The sequence below is a fragment of the Dunckerocampus dactyliophorus genome, chromosome 18 (genome assembly GCF_027744805.1).
Source record: "Dunckerocampus dactyliophorus isolate RoL2022-P2 chromosome 18, RoL_Ddac_1.1, whole genome shotgun sequence".
Taxonomy (NCBI): Eukaryota; Metazoa; Chordata; class Actinopteri; order Syngnathiformes; family Syngnathidae; genus Dunckerocampus; species Dunckerocampus dactyliophorus.
In genome coordinates, this window is record NC_072836.1 from 20853627 (window position 1) to 20875584 (window position 21958).

General features: G+C 45.8%; 1 protein-coding gene across 2 annotated transcripts; it reads left to right on the forward strand.

The window, feature by feature from the left end:
- The first annotated feature begins 3606 nt into the window (after positions 1-3606).
- wfikkn2a (info WAP, follistatin/kazal, immunoglobulin, kunitz and netrin domain containing 2a) lies at positions 3607-10313 on the forward strand. Of its 2 annotated transcripts, XM_054758534.1 has the most exons (4): positions 4040-4988; positions 5077-5128; positions 5839-6155; positions 7213-10313. In XM_054758534.1, the coding sequence occupies exons 2-4, from the start codon at positions 5126-5128 to the stop codon at positions 8411-8413; spliced, it is 1521 nt and encodes a 506-aa protein (XP_054614509.1). In that variant the 5' UTR covers positions 4040-4988; positions 5077-5125; the 3' UTR covers positions 8414-10313. The 2 variants fall into 2 exon arrangements, with proteins under 2 accessions (XP_054614507.1, XP_054614509.1); XM_054758532.1 differs by lacking the exons at positions 4040-4988; positions 5077-5128 and adding an exon at positions 3607-3944.
- The last annotated feature ends 11645 nt before the right edge of the window (positions 10314-21958 follow it).

Genomic DNA, 21958 nt, shown 5'->3' on the forward strand with positions numbered 1-21958 from the left:
TTTGAAAAAGTTGAAATATTTAGAAAATTAACACAAAAAAAACAAAGCAAAGATGGGGTAAAAGAGCAGAGTTCAGACTAATAATCGGCTTTGTCACTGTTTTTCACATTTGTTTTTCTTGAAATATGTATGACTTCTTAGCATTAGTGATAAGTGATGTTGATTGAATGTAAGTATACAGGAGTTGCATGGCTGGTGAGGGCTCGCACGTGTAGAAGGTCAAAGTCAAGGTTTACAGACAAAATATGTGATGGGGAAGAGTGAAAGTGCCCTCTACATACCTTTCTTCAATTTGTCTGGCCAGTGTGGGCTATGCTGGGAATGCAGGGTCTTGAAGGTGAAGGTTGGGGTTGGGTGGGAGAAGGGACGAGTGGGTGAGAAGACCTCCACTTGAAAACATCATGTACGCGTGTGTGTGTGTCTTTGTGTATGTAAGCTGTTGAATTGTAAGGTAATAGCATCAAATGTGTCTGTTCACTTGCATAGTTAGTTCCCTGCAGAGCCAGACCGAGACTACAGGGTCCACCAGGAACATACTGGGCCTCTTTGGACTCAGCAGGGACCCACAGCACACATGCATGCAAATCAAAGTTGACTTTTAGTATTCCCCTCAAGGCAGAGCGGCTTATTGAGGTCATTGGTGTTCCTGAAACACAGACCGTGTCACCATTCAAATTCAGAGACAAGCACGCCACCGGGACAAAGTGATTTGGATCTCAGGACCCCTTTGTAGAATCGGCTCATGAAGAGCACCGCAGTTGACAGAATGACATCAATCTGCTTGCACTTGTGACTCCTATAATCGTATCGAACCAAATATAAGACAACTTTTTTCCAAAGTTTTTTTTTTTAGAAAAAAATTCCGCTTAGCCTGCAGCATAAGCAGGGAAACCCAGACTTCCTCTTCCCGGCTACATCGTCCAGCTCTTACAGGCGAATTCCGAGGTGTTTTCAGGCCATTTGAGAGACGGACAAGCCCTGGACATCTGCCTCGGGAGACATCCTGACCAGATGCACAAACCGCCTCATCTGGCTCCTCTCAATGTGGAGGAGCAGCGGCTCTACTCCCAAGTTCCTCCTTGTTCCTTCAGTCACTACCCAAAGCTTGTGACCATAGCTGAGGGAAGGAACGTAGATCAACTGGTAAATCGTGAGCTTTGCCGTTGGGCTCAGCTCCCTCTTTACCACGAGGGACCGCTGCAGAGTCCGCATCACTGTAGATGACGCACCGACCCGTCTGTCGATCTCGCCATCTAACCTTCCCTCTCTTGTGAACAAGACCCCAAAGTACTTCATCTCCTCCACTTGGGGTCGGATCTCATCCTCGACCTGGAGATGCCACTCCACACTTTTCCGGGTGAAAACCATAGACTCGGACTTGGAGGTGCTGGTTCTCATCCCAGCCGCTTCACACTTGGCTGCGAATTGATCCAGTGAGAGCTGAAGATCACAGCCGGGGAGACCCAGTCCTGCAGCCACCAAAGCGGATCCCCCTCAACGCCCCGGCTTGCGCCTAGAAATTCTGTCCATAAAAGTAAGGAACAGAATCGGTGACAAAGGGCAGCCCTGACGGAGTCCAACCCTCACTGGAAACTTGTTGCTGGCAATGTGGACCGAACTCTGACACCGGCCTGATAGGGAGCAAACCGCCAGAATTGGGTGGTCCGGTACAGCATGCTCCCGGAGTACTCCCCACAGGATTCCTTGAGGAACATGGTTGAATGCCTTCAACAACACGTGGACTGGTTGGGCAAACGCCCATGCACCCTCCAGGACCCTGCCGAGAGCGCAGAGTTGGTCCACATTTCCACAGCCAGGACGAAAGCCACACTGCTCCTCCTGAATTGGCATTCCACTTTCCAACATGCCCTCCTTGGCGGAAGAAGATGGATAGATGGATATTCGGGTTAATACGCTACACTTACATTTAAGCTTTGAAAGCCTGGACTTGAGAGCCTGATTTGAAAAAAGCCCACAGGGATGATCTTGCTGTTGGTGTTGTTTTGGTGTTTATGAAACCATTCATGACATTTGACCCCATGTAAGTGCTTGTGGTGGGAATTGTCTTCTGTTTGTCTCAAATTGGTTTGGAGTCTTGAGCTGACATTCTTCCAGTTACGTGGACGTGCACGTGGACAGTATATCGATGCTGCCTCCTGCACTGGGGTCCGGTTACCTTTTGCTTTGAAAGACAAGCCTACCTAACCCAGAATGCCAAAGCTGCACATAAACGAGGCAAGGCCCTGAAGGTGTAGTTTGGGTTTTTGACATGAAGTTGTCCGACATCCCCATCAGCAGTGTAGTGCATGAACAGTGACTGACCCCCCTTAAGTAGGAGTAGTAGAGAGTTTGGCTTCTCCAAACAGCATGCGTTGAAATGTGTAATACGTTTGCATCACACAAATGCCTCACAATCAGACCTCACAATTGCTCAGCGCTTCCATTGTTGTGTACGTGTTGCAGTGTTTACACGTGCAGATGAAGACCTCTACGGCGTCTTGATCCGCTGTGGAACACATACACAACAACGGATGTGCAGTGATACGACGGGAGAGAAAGTAACGCCGAGTGATTGCGTGGTCAGAATTTTTCAAAGAGGCATTTTTGTGATGCAAATGTGTTACTCTTTAGAACGCATATCGTTTTGGGAAGCCACACTCTTTACTTAAGTGGCCCCACCAACTAACCGGAACTACATTCCTCATCACCGAAATCTGACCAGAACTTGGCTCACGGGATGAAGTGGGAGGTAAGTCTCTGTTGATGCACTACACTGCTGGTGGGGATGTCATACAACCTCATGCCTACACATCCCAACTAGCCCTTTAAAGTATAAGCATGCGTTCCAAATAGCTCATTATTCAGCTCCAATGTGTCATTTTCTCCATACGTAGTCAAAAGGTTCATCAAGACAGCCACTTCAGATTATTACTGTCTCAAAAAAGTGTTTTTGCTGCCATCCTCTGGCCTCAAAGAGTGCAAGTCAAGCATCCCGTTACCGTAATGCTATTCTGCAACAATAAATGGGCAACTGCATATGCAGCAGTCAATTAAAACCACCAAATGAAGCATCGTAACTCCTCCTCTGTTGTTTTCCACAGCATGTCTCTGTGGCGTGTGTGTGACAAGAAGAAAAGCTCTGCCTCACTTGGGGAGAAGTCGTTTGGTGCCACGTGTGGGTTTTACTCGTGTAACTATCTAGACCCCATTGTAAGACATCCCGTCTTTTATTGTCAGGGGAAAAAATCCAGTCTTGGATTTGGGTCACCCCTAATGCGGGGGTGTCCAAAGTGATGGCATTTTTTGTTTTTTTATTGTCCCGCGGCACATTGTAGAAATAAAAGGTTGCTACTAGCAATCGGAGTCCCCTGTTGATTACAGTAAAGTGCCAGAATGTGTTTTCTCCAAGTCACAAAAGGCACATTTTTAAACGTAAAGAAACGAGTTGGAATGTTTGGTCGCGTGTGTGCTTGTTTGCAGCAGCTTTGCACGCGAAGGGTTAAGGCTGCGCCAAGCGTGTCCGCCGCAAGTTAGCGGCTTTTGAATGAAGTTGATGTCAACTGTAAGTCAGTCTGGTCTCTGCCCGCTGCTGCTCCACTCCGAGTCCTCTCCTTCCTCCTTCCCCCCCCCACTTGCTACTTTGACACCACTTTCACGACTTGAATGCCGCTTTTCCCCCCGGTGGGATTTCTTCTTCTTCTCCGTTTCTTCCGAGGGTTTCATCTGCGTCGCACGCTATGTGGTGGATGCTGTTTCCCCGATGGATTTGGTTTCTCGTGGGACATTTTTACACTCTGGTGCTCTTCATGGACAGTGTGAGATCCATGCCGATGTCCGTGGCCAAGGTGGTTTATTCTCACGCAGGTCTGTGCCCCAATGAGCTCAACCCCAACCTGTGGGTGGACGCCATGAGCACCTGCATCAGAGAGTGTGAATCTGACCAGGTGGGTTCTATCTTGGAAAAATACTCTTTGCAAAGGTTAGACTTACTAACACAACACTTGTAGTTGGCAGAGTACTAAGTGAGTGTAGTAGTATACAAGTATTGAAGTACCAACTACAATCATTCGTATATATTTGTACTAATGATTCACATGTCAATGCAAGGCGCCGCCATATCTTCACACTTTTATTTCACCGCATGACTAATAGAACAGAAGCAATATGTGCACACCAGTCAAAGATCCTCTATGTGACAGGAGTGCTCTGCTGTTTTTAAAGACCACGATGCAAAAACACTACTCAAAGATCCTCTATATTACAAGAGCCCTCTGCTGCTTATATGGACCATACTGCAAAAAAATGCTACTCAAAGATCGTCTACACAACATGAGTGCACTGCTGTTTTTAAGGACCATGCTGCAAAAACAGGAGTCAAAGATCCTCTATATGACAGGAGCACTTTGCTTTTTTACGGACCATACTGCAAAAAAAGCTACTCAAAGATCCCCCCCATACAACAGGAGCACTCTGCTGTTTGTAAGAACCTTCAGCAAAAATGCTAGTCAAAGATCCTCTATATGACAGGAGTGTACTGCTGTTTTGAAAGACCTACAACAAAACCATGAGTCCAAGATGTTCTATATGACAGGGGTGCGCTCCTGTTTTTAAGAACTGTGGTGCAAAAAAAAAAAAAAAATGCTACTCAAAGATCCTCTATACAACAAGAGCACTGTGCTGTTTTTAAGGCCCTACTGCAAAAACACCAGTCAAAGATCCTCTATATCAGTGGTCCCCAACCCCCGGGTCATTTGGTACCAGGTCGCACAGAAAGAAAAAATAATTTCCATTATTTCATTATTTTTAATGTTTTATTTTGAAAAGTGGCCGGATTCTCTCTGTTACATCCGTCTCACTTGACGCATGTCCATTGTGGGTGTGCTAACTTTATCTCATGCCGCACAGATAGACTACTACTGTATTTGTACCATCTTTCTTTCACCTCATATTTGGTGTCAAATGCTGATACTATGTGGGAATGCATGAAGGTAAGTTTTGATGACTTGCTAATGCTAATGTGCACATTTGTCTCAAGTTAATTCATGCTAGCACTGCCTTTTACCACACGTCAAACAGCCATGTCATCATCTCTCTGGAAACACTTGGCTGGAACTTGAACTGGTGGATGGTGGGTCAGCATTCATTTTGTGCTCTTAATTTGATGTTATTCATGTCTGAGTTTTACACAATACATCATAAATAAGATACATTAGATCGCTATAATCTACGAAACCCCCCCGCCCCGTCCGTGGTCCATGGGAGGTTTGTGGGAACACAAGCCGGTCCGTGGGTCAAAAAAGGTTGGAGACCACTGCTCGAGATGACAGGAGTGCTTTAAAGGATCAGATTTAAAAAAATGCTATTCAAAGATCCTCTATATGACAGGAATGCTCTGCTATCTTTAAGGCCCAACCTCACAAATTCTAGTCAAAGACAGGAGTGCTGTGCTGTTTTTGAGGACCTACTACAACAGCGCTAGTCAAAGATCCTTTATATGACAGGAGTGCTCTGCTGCTTTTAAGGAACTACTATAAAAACATTGGCAATGAAGAGCCTCTATATGGACCATACCGCAAACAAAAAGCTACTCAAAGATCCTCCATACCACAGGAGGGCTCTGCTGTTTTGTTAAAGACGTACTACAAAAGCACAAGTCAAAGATCTTCTATATGACAGGACCGCCCTGCTGTTTTTAAGGAACTATTGCAAAAACATTAGCCAAAGATCCTCTAATGACAGGAGTGTCTTGCTGTTCATCAGGATCTCCTGCCACAGCAGTAGTCAACATCCTCAACATCACAATATGATATGTATTGCAGAAATGTCCCTCTCTTCTAGGACTGCGAGACCTTTGAGAAGTGCTGCCCTAACGTGTGCGGCAACAAGAGCTGCGTGGCCGCGCGCTACATCGACATCAAGGGCAACAAGGGGCCCATCGGCATGCCCAAAGGTGCCACCTGTGACAAGTTCATGTGCTCCCAGCAAGGCTCCGAGTGCGACATCTGGGACGGGCAGCCCGTCTGCAAGTGCCGGGACCGCTGCGAGCGAGAACCCCACTTCACGTGCGCCTCTGACGGGATGACGTACTATAACAAATGTTACATGGACGCCGAGGCGTGCTCCAAGGGTGTCTCTATCTCTGAGGTCACCTGCAGGTAACATGTTAAGTATTTTCAGTCTTTCCCTTTTGCTTTCGCTTCGCCGAGGTAGTCTTGTCCTCCAAGGAAACAAACATCCGTGTAGGACAGGGGTGTCCAAACTTTTCCCGGCGAGGGCCACTTTGCCATTTTGTAGCGCAGCTATGCTAGGACGTTACATCCGGTATACTTCAGGATGAAAAAGCACATGATGAGAATCGACTTTGCTCTTTTTTGTTTGTTTGTTTGTTCTTTTTTATTTGACATTTTCCAAATATTTCAGCTTTCTTCTTAAATAATCTTTGTACATTTTCCTCTCGTAATGTACAGTAATGACTTTATTCCCATCAGAGTAGATCTTTTTCCCCAATGTCGTCTTGGTTCTCACAGTACGACTTAAAAAAATAAGTATTTTTTCTTTCATATTTCAACCTTTTGCTACGAAAACAAGATCATTTTCCCTCCTGATCACATTACGAGTTCATCCTCCGAAAATTGCAACTTTTTTTGTCGTTACAATACAACTTTTTTCTTATTTTTTACCTTGTTCCATTTCTTTTTCTTTTTAATTTTACACTATTTGAACTTTCTTCTAGGAAATGTTCTTCTCCTAATTCTGACTTCATTCCCAGAACATTTTCACTTCATTCTCATAACATGATGACTTTTTGCGCAACCTAATTTTCCAACTTTATTTTGTTTTGTTTGTTTCTCATAACGCTGTGACTTTAAGAAAATAAAAAAGGCATCATTTCCCCCCATAATATTACGATGTTATTCTTGTCAAATGTTCTTGTTAGCTTCCAACTTTTTTCTTTTCATATTTTGACTTTATTCTTGTAAAATGACTGCAGATTTTGCTTCTTGTTTTAGTTTTTATTATTTTTATTGTATTATTTTAGATATATTGTTTTTTAATGTTTTTAGTTTTAGAATGTTGGCCGAGGACAATAAAAAAACAAACAGCCGCGGGCCCCAAACGGCCCCGGGGCCGCACTTTGGACACCCCTGTCAAGACAGTATAGTGATCAGGGTGGACGCTGATTAACTCTCTTCCTGTTCCACCCACCTACAGGTACCACCTGACCTGGCCCAACACCAGTCCAATCCCAGCGGAAACCACCCTCCATCCAACCACGGCTCTTCAGACCACCCTGCCGGCCGACATCCACCCCCCCGCCATACACAGCGGCCCCACCCAGCAGGCGGTTTTTGTGGGAGAGACGGCCAGCTTCCTGTGCGAGGTATCCGGGAAACCGCATCCGGAAGTCACCTGGGAGAAGCAACTGAAGGGCAAGGACAACGTCGTCATGAAACCGAATCACGTGCGGGGGAACGTCGTGGTCACCAACATCGGCCAGCTGGTCATCTACAACGCGCAGCTTCAGGATGCTGGAATCTATACGTGCACGGCCAAAAACGCGGGAGGAAGTGTGTCGTCGCACTTTCCCTTGTTGGTAATCCGGAGAGAGGCTAAGGGGAAGCAAGCAGGGGGGAATGACACGCATCTGCCCTTCCCTCCTGCAGAGTGCTTGAAAAGTCCAGACACGGACGACTGCGGGGAAGAGAGCATGAGCTGGTACTACGAATCAAGCAGGAACAACTGCTTCACCTTCACCTACAGTCAGTGCAACAAGAACCAGAACCATTTCGACACCTACGACGTCTGCATGCTGTCATGTGGGGGCGAGCTGGCAGCTCCTTGTAGCCTACCCAGCCTCCAGGGGCCCTGCAAGGCCTACGAGCAGCGCTGGGCCTACAGCAACGCCCTCAAGAAGTGTCAGTCTTTTGTCTACGGGGGCTGCGGCGGCAACGAAAACAACTTTGAGTCCAAAGAGGCCTGCGAAGGCATGTGCCCCTTTCCGAGGAACCACAACTGCAAGGCCTGTAAGCCTCGAGGAAAGATGGTGACCAGCTTCTGCAAGAGCGACTTCGTCATCCTAGGACGGGTCACAGAGCTGACCGAGGAGCAGGAGTCGGGTCACGCTTTGGTGACGGTGGAGGAGATCCTGAAGGATGAGAAGATGGGCCTCAAGTTCTTTGGGAAAGAACCCTTGGAGGTGACTCTACTGAACATGGACTGGAACTGCCCCTGCCCCAATATCACCGCAGCCGAGAGTCCGCTCATCATCATGGGGGAGGTTCACAACGGGATGGCCGTCCTGCAGCCGGACGGCTTCGTGAGCTCCTCCAGCGCACGGAAGGTCAGGAAGCTTCGTGAGGTTGCCCACAAGAAAAGCTGCGGTTTCTTGAAAGAGTTCCCCGGCGCCCGCTAGGGCGACATCGCACACAGCCGTACCTCCGAGTTCCTCAGCAAAATTACCGACTATAAATTGCATCCGTCAAAAACTGCGCCAAGAAGGGAAAAACCCCCAAATGTCACACTGCTTTTTCTCATCAGAGCCATCTTTTTCTTTCTAGCAGAGTGATGGCGCCACCTGGCAGCGTTCCATTCACAAGAGAAGAAGATGAACCCACAGGGAGGGGGCAACGTTTACGTCAACAAGGAGCTAATCCCAATTCTTCCCCTTTAGCCCGAGGTTTTGCGTGTTCACGTGAATCCAGTGGTGTCCCGATTCCCCGTAATTAAGGGCTACGGGCTAAGGGCCGTGCAATCTCTCAAACGACGCTTCTTCTTCAGTTCTGGTGTCATTATGAGTCCTTTGGGCCTGCATTGTAGGGAAGAAATGCAAAATCCACGGCCAACGTTCATCTTTTAGGGGCTCGCCCCACAGGAACTTATTCAGGTCCAAATGGTTGTGGTTAAAGTTTCATTTATTGAAACATGCATACACTTTCAGGCTGCAAGTCACCGTTCAAAGTATTTTAACGTTTCCACCCGTCACCCACCCACACGGAAACAGCCTTCTGGGTGCCCTAAAACGGGATATTTTTGAAAACGACTTCCAGAGACGGAAAATCTGAAAACGCCGGCTTGTCGTTTGCGTGTAGACAAGCAGGCGGCACCCAGCAAATGGCAATCGATGACATCGTCGACCCGTCGCCGTCACGTGACCAGAAGCGAGCTCGGGCGTGATATCAGAATATTTCGACTGACGTGACTCACCCCAGTCGTCATTCGCCTAATGACTCGTCTTGTACTCCAAACGACTCGCACAAGGAACTCCGCTTTGTCGTAAGTCGAGACGAGACTTGGAAAGCGGAAGACGAGGGACTGCGTATGTCGTCCTCTTCCACAGTTTGGTTCCGTTCGTGTGTCCGTTTACGGCGCTACACGCAGGTCTGCCGTCTGGATGCAGCTACAATCGTTCGTCGCTACTTCGCGGTTCACCTTTTGCGGCCTCGCTGCTTCGCTGATTTTTTTTGTGCATGCATTGTGTTCTGTGTCCTGATTGGCTGAGGGACCGTAGAACATTGTCAATCAATCCCCTCCATGCCGTGTCTCCCGTTGTTTTTGATCGCTAACAAACAACTAGCAGTTTTCTCCTCGACAAAACCCACAATGTCGAGGACACTTTCTGCACCCAAAAGGCGGAGGAAGATGCTAACCATCGCACAAAAAGTTGGACTTGTGGACCTGCTGAAGGAAGGTAGAAGTTAGGCAGTAAAAGAAGGAATGAATCTTGGGTTGGTGACATAAAAGGAGGAGGAAAACAGCATCAGGACCACACAGCAATAAGTTTGAACAAAGATGCAAAAGCGCTACCAGGACGAAGGGGCACGCTCAGAGGAACTGTCCTTCACTGTTCATCGTTTCTTATGTGTCCAACCTCGAAGTTGATCATTCAAATTCAAAGATGTTTTGAACGTTCAGAGTGTTTAAAAGAGAGAGAAATGTGAGAAAATGTTCATGCCGGTCCGAGAGAAGAGTATGAAGTGTCTGGTGGGGGCTTTTGCAGCCTTAAAACAGACATGCTGTCGTCATCGTCAAAAGAAAGCAAGCGCGGGATATTTTTGGAACCTAACCCCGTGATAAACGAGGGACCACTCTATTCACTAATCCGACGCAGTGTGGATGTGAATTTTTTTCAACCCGCCATGAAATAAAATTGAAAAAATCCCAGGGACGTTTCCGTGTGGACGGGGGCGTGGAGTGACCTTTCAAAAAAATCTTGCAAGATTTGTGTGAGTATGACGCAGTTTTGCGCCTGTCTTGCGTAACGCTCCGAACGCCAACAATGATTGTTGAGTTTTGGGGCTTTGGGCTTTTCAGCTTTGGGCTACCTTTGTATCAAACCGGGGGGGGGGGGGGGGGGGGGGGGCAAAATCAACAATGAAAACATGAAATTTCTGGTTGACTTCCAAGTTGTTCTAGTTTCAAAGCCGTTTTGTCCCACAGGCAGTCAAGTCAAGTTGTTCCCGAGTCAAGCAGCCCCCGTCATGTAACCTTTATTGTGTGTAACACTGTAACACCCCCCCACAGCAGCTAAAGACGTCCACTCCTGTCAAATACAACTACAACAAAGTCTAAGTGCTGGCATGAATGAAACGTGGTGTTGCAGGTGCAGGCGTTCAGCTTCTAAGTTTTGTTTGACTTTCTTTACGTAGATTTTGGACTGAACCTCAAATTGTGCGACTTTTGGGAGGATCCAGGCTCCAGGAACAATAAGCTCTTTGATTCCGCTCAAGCGGAATCGTCTACAATACAGGATTATCTCCATATTTATTTGTCTTTTATGTCTCACAGAGCAGTAGATGTAGCGATGAAGCCGAGTAGAAGCAGAAGAATAGAAACTGTAGTGTGCTGGGACGTGGAACCAACAAATAAAGATGATTGTAGGACATTTGTGATGCTTGGACTGTTTTTCCTGCTAAAGCTGATCATGTAGGCAGTTCACGTTCTGTCTGAGGTTGATGCCTTTTCTTTTTCACACACACACACACACACACACACACACACACACACACACACACACACAAAGTGGGCCTCGTCTGGCCTTAGAATCTGAAGCGGGTCACATTCCAGCCCAGCTGTGGAGGCCTGTGGAGCTGTGTGTTGTGTTGTGTCTGGGTCTGGGGCCCTCGCATAGCACACACCCCACTGGCCATCCTTTGGCCCTGCGCGGCCCCCTTTCATGTGCAAGAGGCCGGGGTGAAGGGGAAGACAGAAGAAAGGGGATGGCGGTCGACTCACTCCTGCGTCTGTGCTCCCGATAGAGAAGGTAGAGGAAGGGATCGCCAAGCGTCTCTATTAGGATTTATGCTTTCATGTTCATGCAAAACGTTGATGACACGTTTGATCCGATAATGTCTGCTCTTGAGCTACTAAAATGTCCCTCCCCTCATTTTTCTCACCCATCTACCCACTTAGGCCCAGCCTTTGGCGAGGACCTCTGACCCCGCTAATGAAAAAGAGGCCACCGAGGAAAAAAAAGAGCCACTTTCATGAGAGGCGCTGACAAGTGGCTCGCAAAGCTTCAACACAAGCCCCTTGATGCTCCTCGCATCACAGCCGGCCGCATGACTTCCTGAGCATCAAGTTCACATGAAGACCACCAGCCAGGCCCGCCCGCCAGACGGAACACAATAGTGAGCCTGACAAGTGCAAACACAGTGAGGAGGAGGGACTTGGGACTTGGGACTTGGGACTTGGGACGGTAATTTGGAATACACTAGAAACACCCACCACATCCATACACTACCGGTCAGAAGTTTGGAGACGCTTCATCATGTTATTTTATGGGAAAGTGTCTCCAACTTTTGAAGCTGTCAACAAACGATTGCTAAATGTTCATCTTGAGCATATTTGCACTAAAGTCGTGACTTCGATGTCTGACGTGTATTTTTGGTTAAATAAGCACACAGACGGATCACAGTTGACATTGCATTCATGTTGATTATACAAAAATGTCAAAATATTTTTTTTTATGACGCGCTTGGATAATAACATTTCAGCTCGTGCAAAAATTGTGTTCAATTTTGAAATATATTTGTTTTGCTACTATTTTATTTTAAGTATTATATATTTATGTGCTTTATGCATATAATTTTGTATTAATCTTTATATAATTTTCTTATATATTTTATGATCGTATCATATGCATTTTAATTGTTAAATATCAGTACTCATTTTTAGTTACATTTAATGGGATATTACTTTTGTACAGGGAAAGTGTGGCAGAGCCACTGTAAAAATATTTGTAATTAGCAAATAGCTATTCCTGAGTGCTTTTGTTATTAAATGTGGAAAAATAACTACTTGTGTCAGTTCATTTGCCAAATAAATAAGAACAATTTGAACACGTCTCTCCCAATTTTTATGACAGGCGGCCTAATATATTTGTTGAGTACTTAAGTACTATTAAGTTAAGTTAAGTATATTTTACAATTACAATTGAGTTCTGAAACACTAAAAAACCAAAACCATTTTTTTTGCACGCAGTGAAACGTCAGAAACTGTGCGATTTGTTGAGCTGTCCACTAGAGGGCAGCATTTTACTTACATTAAACTACATAGTGTACTACAGTTGCTCGTGTGCAGCAGCTAGTTTGTATATTCGACCATTATATTATATTTAAAAAAGGCATTATTAATAGCTACTAGTTGCTTTACAAAAAAAGAACCTAGAGGACACATAGGATCATGTAATATATTCTATTTTTATTTGTATTTATTAATTGTATATGCATTTTATATATAAATACAGTATATAATATACAATATATATTTTTTATTCATTTCAAATAAAAATGCATTTTATTTTAAATAAAAAACAAAAATTTACAAATTAATGATACAATATATAGTATGTATTAATTAAATATATACAGTATATAACATACAATATATATATATATATATATATATATATATATATTACATTTTATTTTATTTCAAATAAAAAATCATTTAATTAAAATTTTTTACGAAATATTAATGATACAGTTTGTAATATACCATATATATATTTTTAGTTTATTTTATTCAAAATAAGAAATAATTTTATTTAAAATTAAAAAAAGAATTATATAGTATATGTATTAGTTAAATATACACTGTATGTAATATACAATGTACTGTAGGTATACTATATATATATATATATATATATATTTAATGTTATTAAAATTTTAAAAATCATTTTATGAAACATTTTTTTAAATTCTTAAAAAAAAATCATAAAAAAGTATGAATTGATCTTTGATGATGGAGAATTTCAAAATGAGTGGGAGGAAGTGCTGATATCTGCATTCCAAGAGGATATTAATGGCGTTTAGTGGGATTGTTTCCGGGTAGAGAAGATCCTCTCATTGTCTTGCCTCACTGGAAGAGTGTTTCAAAGCAGCATCCGGTCAGAACCAGGCCTTTCCTCATTGAGGCAAACCATGCACGGCCCGTCTAAATAGAATTCTTTCTGCTCTCGGCCACAATGACCTCACAGGTCCTGTTGCCGTGGCAGCAGCGGGACAGATGGATGTCTTTCGGTCTGCTGTGGGGTTGTGCAGACACTGGAGGGAGTGCTAACTTTAACGATGAGGGCTTGAATCTCCAAGGTCACTTCCTGATGCAATGCACAGCACAGACGTGAAGGAAGCTGGTGAAATGCGTTGTTATTCACGTTCTGCCACTGAGAGCGCTTTAGCGCTGCATGATGCGATCTAGCGCGTGACCATCATCTCAATGTCATTCCCTAAGTAACATCATCATCATCATCATCATCGTCATCTCTTATTGTCAAGGAAGGGGAGGGGCACAGTGGATCAGAGTGTGACCTTTGGGTCTTACCACTTCCTGACTCAGATGTCCTCCAGGGGACGTCCTGCGTCTAAATAGGATATCGAGCGGCGTGGAAACAGGTTTGTTAGGTGCCTGACCTGATTCTCATGACATAAGCGAGCATGACTTGAAAAGGAAGGGAATGTCTGCGCCCGTCAAAGCTATTTTTGGTCCGCTTTGTGCGTCATGCCAGAGTATGACGATTATTCAGTGTTTTGGCCGATGGAAGGGGACGTCTGTCTCGCAGGAAGTTAGGAATTTAGTCGTCCTGTCAGATGTTGTTTGAGGCCGCGTTCGCACTCGCGCTTCGGTACGGTTCCCACCGTTTGGTCATCACAGCAAACTCAAACACAGAAATCCCTCCTTTATCATAGTTCCTTGGCTCCAGACACGACCATGATAGGCGAATTGCCACGAAATAGGATTCCTTATTTATAAATGGAGTATTTTGGTAGTTAGAGCACAAAAAACCTGTGTGCCACCTTCTAAATACACTTTTTTAACATGATTAGAGCCCTCTACACTTGAAATAACACCCCTAGAGTCACCTTCACACGCCCACTGCCCAAGAATGAGAGAAATTAAATAAGATTCACTCTCGAGTGTGTTGTTCTGCACCCACAAGGCAGAGAAAGACGCATTTAAACGAGAGAATGTTCATGCTTTTACAGCCGTAAAACATGCAAAATATAATCATTGGAAAAATAAAGCTGACTATTCCGCGGATTTCGCCTATTGCGGGTTATTTTGAGAACCTCACCCCCGCAAAAAAAGAGGCACCACGGTATTTGATTTCTAAAATGCGCGGTGGGCTGCGGGACACAATTTGGACACCCATGATTTCATAGCTCGTCACCGAGGATGAGCGTGCGGCATCAACTCTGTGAGCCGCCACAACTCTCGCGGACTATTTAGCTTGTTAGCTTCCTCCGTAGCGAGCGAACCATGGAAACAAAAGAGAGAAGGGGAAAGTGTCATTGCAGGCGGAACTCATCCATCCATCCATCCATCCATTTTCTATACCACTTCTCCTTTTTAGGGTCGCGGGGGTATGCTGGAGCCTATCCCAGCTGACTTCGGGCGACAGGCGGGGTACACCCTGGACTGGACGAGACTCATCCGTGCATGCAAATGTTGATCAGAAAATGGGAGGAAATAACGTACTACAAGCCGATTGGAGGCCCGCGCCCCGTCCCGCCACGCAAAGACTGCACTCAAAATCGAAAGCAAAAGGCGGAAGTGGAGGGCGCCGAGTGTATTCAAGGGTGACTATGTGTACAAAAAATGTGTACAAGTTGGCAGGTCTGCCTTGTGAGGGCCCGCATGCGCACGTGCACGTGTTGACTTTACATGCACGTACCGTACGTGAGCAGCGCCGCCAGCAGAGCAAATACCTCTAAGCTGGCGGGGCCTGAAATCCTCACGTGCAGCTCACGTCTAATCAAGTGTGTGTGCGTGTGTGTGATAGACACCGAGCATTCATCCTGAGCAGCTCAGGCAGCGTCACATGACACCTGATCTGCGACCTTTGCCGCCTGCTGCTCCGGTGAGCAAAAAGGGAATATTATTCCAAACAAATAGGAAGGTGAGCTTCAGCGTGGCCGCTAATTAGGCCGCTTGTATGGACAGCAGAAGGGGGAACCACATCCCAAGTTAGCCCGAGGACATCGCCACGTCTGATCTGTTGCCGTAGCAACAGCAGCTCCAGGCAGCGCCGGGTGGAAAAGTTTGAGTGAATTCATTCAAAATGCGTCTGTGAAAATTGGCTTTGAAACATGAGTTCACCTTCGAGACAAGTAATGAGAAAAGTAAAACAAAAACCAACAACAGCAAAAATGAATAAATCAGTCAATGAATATTATATAATATTATAAGGAAAAATAATGTCATTTTTGTTGCATAAAGTTGCAATATTACATTTTAAAAAAAAAGTCATAATATGATGAAAAACAAACAAAACAGTGAATAAAGTTGTAATTTTGGGGGAAATTAGGTTGGGGAAAAAGTTATAATGTTACGAGAATGGAGTCAAAATATTACGAGAATAATTGAAGTCATCATTATGAGGAAACATTTTAAAAGGAAGTTGAAATAGTTGGAAAAACACCCAGCCGAAATGGAAAAAAAACAGCTGCAATTTTACAAGATTAAAGTCAAAATATGAATTCTAACAAGAAAAAAAGTTGCAATTTTATGAAAATAAACGGGTAATATCATGAGGACTACTAATGTCAGTTCAGGAGCGTTAAGCTGAAATATGAACTCATCAATGCCAGCCATTTTTCAAAAGACAACCCCTTCAGTAGCGGCCATTTTAGACCATTTTGACTGCTCTTTCACGGCACACGGAATATTGACTTCTATGGTTTTATGACCATGGAACCTACCAAAACAAAGATTAAACTCTCGCCTTTCCTCGGAAAAAAAATGTGTTTCTGCCTTCTTCCGTTGTTTAGTAATCATCAGTAGAACGTCGGTAGGTTTCAGGAAAATGTCAGCTCCCAACTAAAACATCCAGCTTTTTGTGAAAAGATACATTTCAAGCATAACTTTCACTTTGACACAATTTTTTTTGCTTTTGTGACACCGAAGATTCATTTGCAGTATTCCAGTAGTAACGTGTTGCTTGTGAACGAATCGGCTCTAAGAGCCGGCTCTTTGAAATGAACGACAGGAGCCGGCTCACGTCGCTGGGAAGCCCATTCGTTTTTTGCTTGTCTTTTTTTCTGTTAAAGCCGAATGTCATTGTGCAAGGTGTGTGGCGGTGTCTCTGGGTCCACACTGAGAAGGGGGAGGGGCGGGGTTAAACACACGCTGTGGTGCTCTTAGAGTTGATTCGTTCGTGAGAAATTTGCATGAAAAGAGTTGACCTATTTTGACTTGATTTGTCTGTTGAGATGGGTCTTTGTTTTGCTAATATTGTTGGGTCGTACATTTTGGTAGCTGCTCTCTGAGGTTTGAATAAAAGCATTTGAATAATAAAGAATTAATAGCATGTGTTTTTTACACGAGTAATTCATTTTACACAATACACGCCATTTGGTCATAAATTCATTTAAGACAACAAAAAAAATCTGAGGAGCCACTCGGGAGCCAATGCGCGTTCACACGCAAAATCATTCAGTGAAAGGTGAAGCGCGATGTAGCGAGTTGTCATGTTTGGAAAATGACGTTGCAGGAAAAACTCCTAAAACTTCGCCCAAAGAAAACTGACAAAGATGATTTAAGAAGGGAGTGTACTTAGCTCAGCAAGATAACGGTGCCACATAGTCTGGGGCTGCATGAGTGCCGCCGGCGCAGGGGAGCTGCGGTTGATTGAGGGAAACATGGATTCCAACATGTTGCGTGACTTCCTGAAGCAAATGTAGACGCTTCCATTGGTTTATTGGCTTTCAAACGGAATCTTTGTTGGTTTTGCTTTATTTCTGCCGAACTACATCACCACGTGTGATAAACGTGATACTTCTGGGGTGCTGCACATGCACACATCTGGTTTCTTTCCTTCCTGCCTGAGTAACCGCGTGTCTCTGAAAGCGCTCGTTCCTCCTATGTGACCTGACAAGCCAATCTTGATCTGTGTGCACAGTAAACAAACACGGCTGAAAGATAAAAATGTGTTTCTTGTGTTGCAGTGACAAATGGACCAGAACACAGAAAGCCGTCTGCAAGACAAGCTTTGAGTGCTGCATGAAAAGCAGTGAGTTAATGCAACTATCATCCAGCCGAGCAGCAAACTGATGGAAAAGAAGTGAGACAGTACGCAGCCAGTGAGCGTAAGGGCGAGCAAAAAGGTGACTGAACAAGGAAACAAAGTTCACGTCTCGAGACTCAAAATGCTCATGAACATCATTTAGAAGATCAGCGTTGTGTTGATGGTATCTGTTTGTGTAGGGTGCCCATAGTGACAGGTGCAGAGCCTCTTACTGGGCTGATGACTCACTCCATCCATTACACATTTCCAGTGAGGAGTGGCCGACATATCAGTGCAGCGCATGCTGACACGCTGCTTCTTACGTAAGGCTGACGACATATATGTATGGATACCGCATGATACACACACACACACACACACACACACACAAACACACACACGGGTCATCCTAACACTAGCATGTAAATATAACGTGATGCTCGCCAAATAGGATGATAGGACACATCCAACCCCATCACGCTCACTCACACGTTGTGTACGGTAAATGAGAGTACTGTATAGGATTCTAATGTGAGCGGAACAGCTGCGAACAAGTTCCTGCCCTCCTGACCTCCGGCGGTCTTTAACTTCCTGGTTGCGGCACACAAGACGAGGGAAGGCACATGTACTCCTCCTCATTTTACTTCTGGACATGCTTAGTCCAAGAAACAAAAGCTCAAAGGTGACATAAGCGCAGCATGCTAAAGAAGTGATATAGGCAGGATGTTACGCAAGCCGTTGTATTTTTATCTCCACCGTGCGTAGAAGCGCAAAGGCGAGAGGCGTAGTTGTCATCTTCGTTGGGCACTTAGATCGTGGGGTTGAGTGAAACCTGCAGAGGGCTTTTGGTGACATTGTGGTGACATGATGGCCTATTCATAACATCTTTCAGCCCAACATGGAGGCCTGTCACCATCACTACTTTTGCTGGTCGATAATTACGCTACAAATTATCGTCAATAATCAGTATTACGTTTTGAGACCACTTTGTTGTTAATTACATGGCATAAAAAGTATGCCACACCACCATATTGAATGGTTGCATTTCCTTTGCAACACCGTCTGTGAGCGCGCACCAGTTTGCGCAATTTTGTTGATATTTACTTTGCCGACCAAACTCCTCAGCAAGCGTTGGCTGTCGGGACGAAGGCTCTGCTACAGTTGGGAAAACTGAAAAGGATGGTTGTGTTTTAGGTGTGCATACGAGTCAGTCATGTTCCCCTGCTTTCTTGTCACTACTTTTCGAGCAAATATGACAAATCGGTTCATCGGTGTCCATGCGCTCACCTGGTTCGTTCTGTTTAAAACCGAAATATTCCCACAATGGAGCTGTTGCGTTTGCCTTAGAAACCATCTCTTCTGTGTGTTCATCCAGGGCTCACGAGGCTATGCTAGCACTCTGTATGCACTAACTAGTAGCCCCGCCTCCACCAAGAGGCTGAATGAGGTGAGGGTTCACTCTCTCTGTTCATTCCACTATAGAACCACGTGCAGCGTGAACCCTCCTGTGAGCCATCCTGTGTGGCACAGAGAGACACACATGAAACACACACATCGTGCATGCGTCAATTTATCGAGGCCGGCATAGTTAGCGACTTATCGATTATGGTGACAGGCCTAATAATATGACACTCATAACCTGGTATAATGTACCAGAAGGAAACACAAATAAAGCCCAGCTAGCCATGGTAATATTTTTAGTTGAACTCTGAATTGACTTTGTTTTCATTAGTGTAGAACTTCACTTTCCGTTTCTATTCTGTTGCCTAAAAGCGTACCCATGAAATTAGACACACTCCTCAGAACGATGCATTCAAAGTCCTGTTGCAAAAGAGTCCAAAATCATTACGTTCCAAGCGCGAGGGACGGTAGATCTTTTCCTGTTAGCAGGCAGAAAGCGCGGATGGGGCATTAGGTGCAACTCTTTTTTTGCTCCTAATCAATAGATGTTGTTAGGGCCTCTCTCCTCTCCCTTCCATTGTAATGCAGCACAGAGCACTCCACACACAGCCTGGACAAAGACTGCTTGTGCGCTTGAAAAACCTGGAGCTGGAGGGCCTTTGCGGCAAAAAGTCCATGACCTCACTCGTTCTGTTATTATTTGTACCCACAATACACACGCCAACTGTACTCCTGGGGGGGGGGGGGACTCCACCGTAGTGGTCAGTGTGGACATAACACAACCTCCACTTAGATGCAGTCATGCTATGTTTACACACATGAGCTCATGTCCTGTGGCACGGCGGGCCGCGAATGCACCACAAGCGCAAGGAGCGCATGCTCACAACGTCACAGCGCTAATGGCCTTGGTGTGATCTAAGCAGGCAGGCGGTAAACACAATGGCGTCCCACACAGCGTCAGAGCGCAGGATGTGAGCTGAATGCAACTGTTTCGGCATATCGGTGACAAAATGTTCATTATCTTGATTTTAAAAAAGGGGGCGGGCCTCTCTGTTTTGGGCGGGCATGAGAGGCAAGGCAGGACTATACTAATAACATTTCTTCAAGGTTGGTAGGTCCGTTAGTGTCTTTATTCATGCTTGAACGATGCCTGTGCCAGCAACCCATTCAGTGGTTTGACCGTCCCGCCCATCCACTTTCTTCCGCTTATCCGGGTCCGAGTTGCGGGGGAAGCAGACTCAGTAGGGAAGCGCAGCCTAGGATTGACCCCAGGGGTAGACGGGACACCGAGGTGTTTCCATACATAAACCCTCCAGCGTGTCCCTCGGGTCCATCCCTAAAGTAGACCCTCGGGTCTATCCCGAGCGTAGACAGTGATTTGTACACATAAATAAATACTACAGGACACCAAAGTGTTCCCAGGCCAGCCGTGAGACATCAGGCCTCTAGGGTCATTCCCAGGGTATCCTCCAGGGTAGACAGTGGTTTGTACAGGTAAGTACATACGCCCGCTTCTCAATAGTATTACAAACTGAGGGGGGCGTGAAAAAAATGTCTGTCTCCTGGTGGGGGCATGACAGCAAATAAATAAGAACCACGGACCTAGGGTATGAAACAAACGGCGGGCATAAAGATCTCTGCATGTAAAGCAGCTGTGCTAGCAGTTGTCACTGCAGAGTCCAGAGAGAAGAACAGAACAGAACCGGGCTTCAGCAATAATGTGTGTGTGTGCGTGGGTTAGTGTGTGTATTTGCGTGTTTGTATGTGTGAGCCTGCTGAGCCAGGCCTCTCATTATGTGCAATGTAATCTGAGCTTTCGGGGCCCGGGCAGGCCCACCAGCGATTGAACTACACGGGGTGCTGGTGCCACCGCCCCCCCCCCCCCCCCCCCCCCCCCCTCCATCCTCCCCCACACTGGTCTTTCCTGTGCTTTCACTCTGCTTAGCTCTGCAACTCTGATTATACAGTCAAGAGGGTGGGGTTTGTTGTGGAGGTGTGGTGGAGTTTTGGATGGATGGAAGGTTGACGGAGTTGAGGGTGGTTAGTAAGCTCTAGATCGTGTAGTACTGTGGCTCTCAGCTGGGTTCTTAAGAAGAACAACATTCATCTTCTACCTCTTATCCTGTGCACAGGCGTGGTCCACCCTGGACGGGCCGCCAGTCACAAATAGACAACCAGCCGTTCACACTCAGGTTCACCTGCGGACAATTGTACCTAGCATGTATGTTTCTGGACTACAGGAGGAAAATACTGATATTTTCTGCTGATATTTTCAAGCTGATGGGTACCTAAACTCTGTTCCACACTGGCACTGGAGCTGATGTCGACGGTAGTAACAGACCAAAAAACTAAGTAGCTATCGGTGCAAACTGAATGCAAGACTGGGCCGCCTGCAACAAGTTCATAAAGGTGATGTTGTGCAAGGAACATCTTGAAAGTCTTGACAGAGTCTGACGCTCTTTTAAAACTTTATTACCGACCTTAACACACCAACAGCAGCGCTCAGTCCCAAAACCACACACGCTGCGACAATTCTGACAGTTTATTGTGGATTGTGTTTCCATCCATCCAGTTTCTTCCACTTATCCAGGCCCAAACCTCCCGGTCCTCCACTTCCACCACGAAGGCTCAATTTACTGCTGGCAATGCCAACCAGGCTCCTGCTCCAAATGGCACGTAGCGTGCCACCAACCCCGTACTCCCGCAGCCCCTCCCTACAGGACGCCACAAGGGACACGGGCCAATGCCTTTCCCAAGTCCACAAAGCACATGTAGACCGGCTGGGCAAACTCCCGCGCACCCTCCAGTACCCTTGCAAGGGTGTAGAGCCGGTCCAGTGTTCCGCGACCAGGACGAAAACCACGTGGAATCCTTCTCTCCAGCACTCTGGAATAGACGTTCCCAGGCAGGCTGAGGAGAGTTATCCCCCTATAGAATGGAACCCACCCTCCGCTCACCCTTCTTGAGAAACGGGACCACCACCGCGGTCTGCCAGTCCAGAAGTACTGTTGCCCGACTTCCATGCAAGGTCAACCAAGGCAGTCCCTCAAC

Coding starts and splice junctions, on each gene's coding strand:
- wfikkn2a (XM_054758532.1), top strand. CDS start 3,738: ATGTGGTGGATGCTGTTTCCCCGATGGATTTGGTTTCTCGTGGGACAT. Junction 3,945..5,838: donor GAGAGTGTGAATCTGACCAG/GTGGGTTCTATC, acceptor CCTCTCTTCTAG/GACTGCGAGACCTTTGAGAA. Junction 6,156..7,212: donor ATCTCTGAGGTCACCTGCAG/GTAACATGTTAA, acceptor ACCCACCTACAG/GTACCACCTGACCTGGCCCA.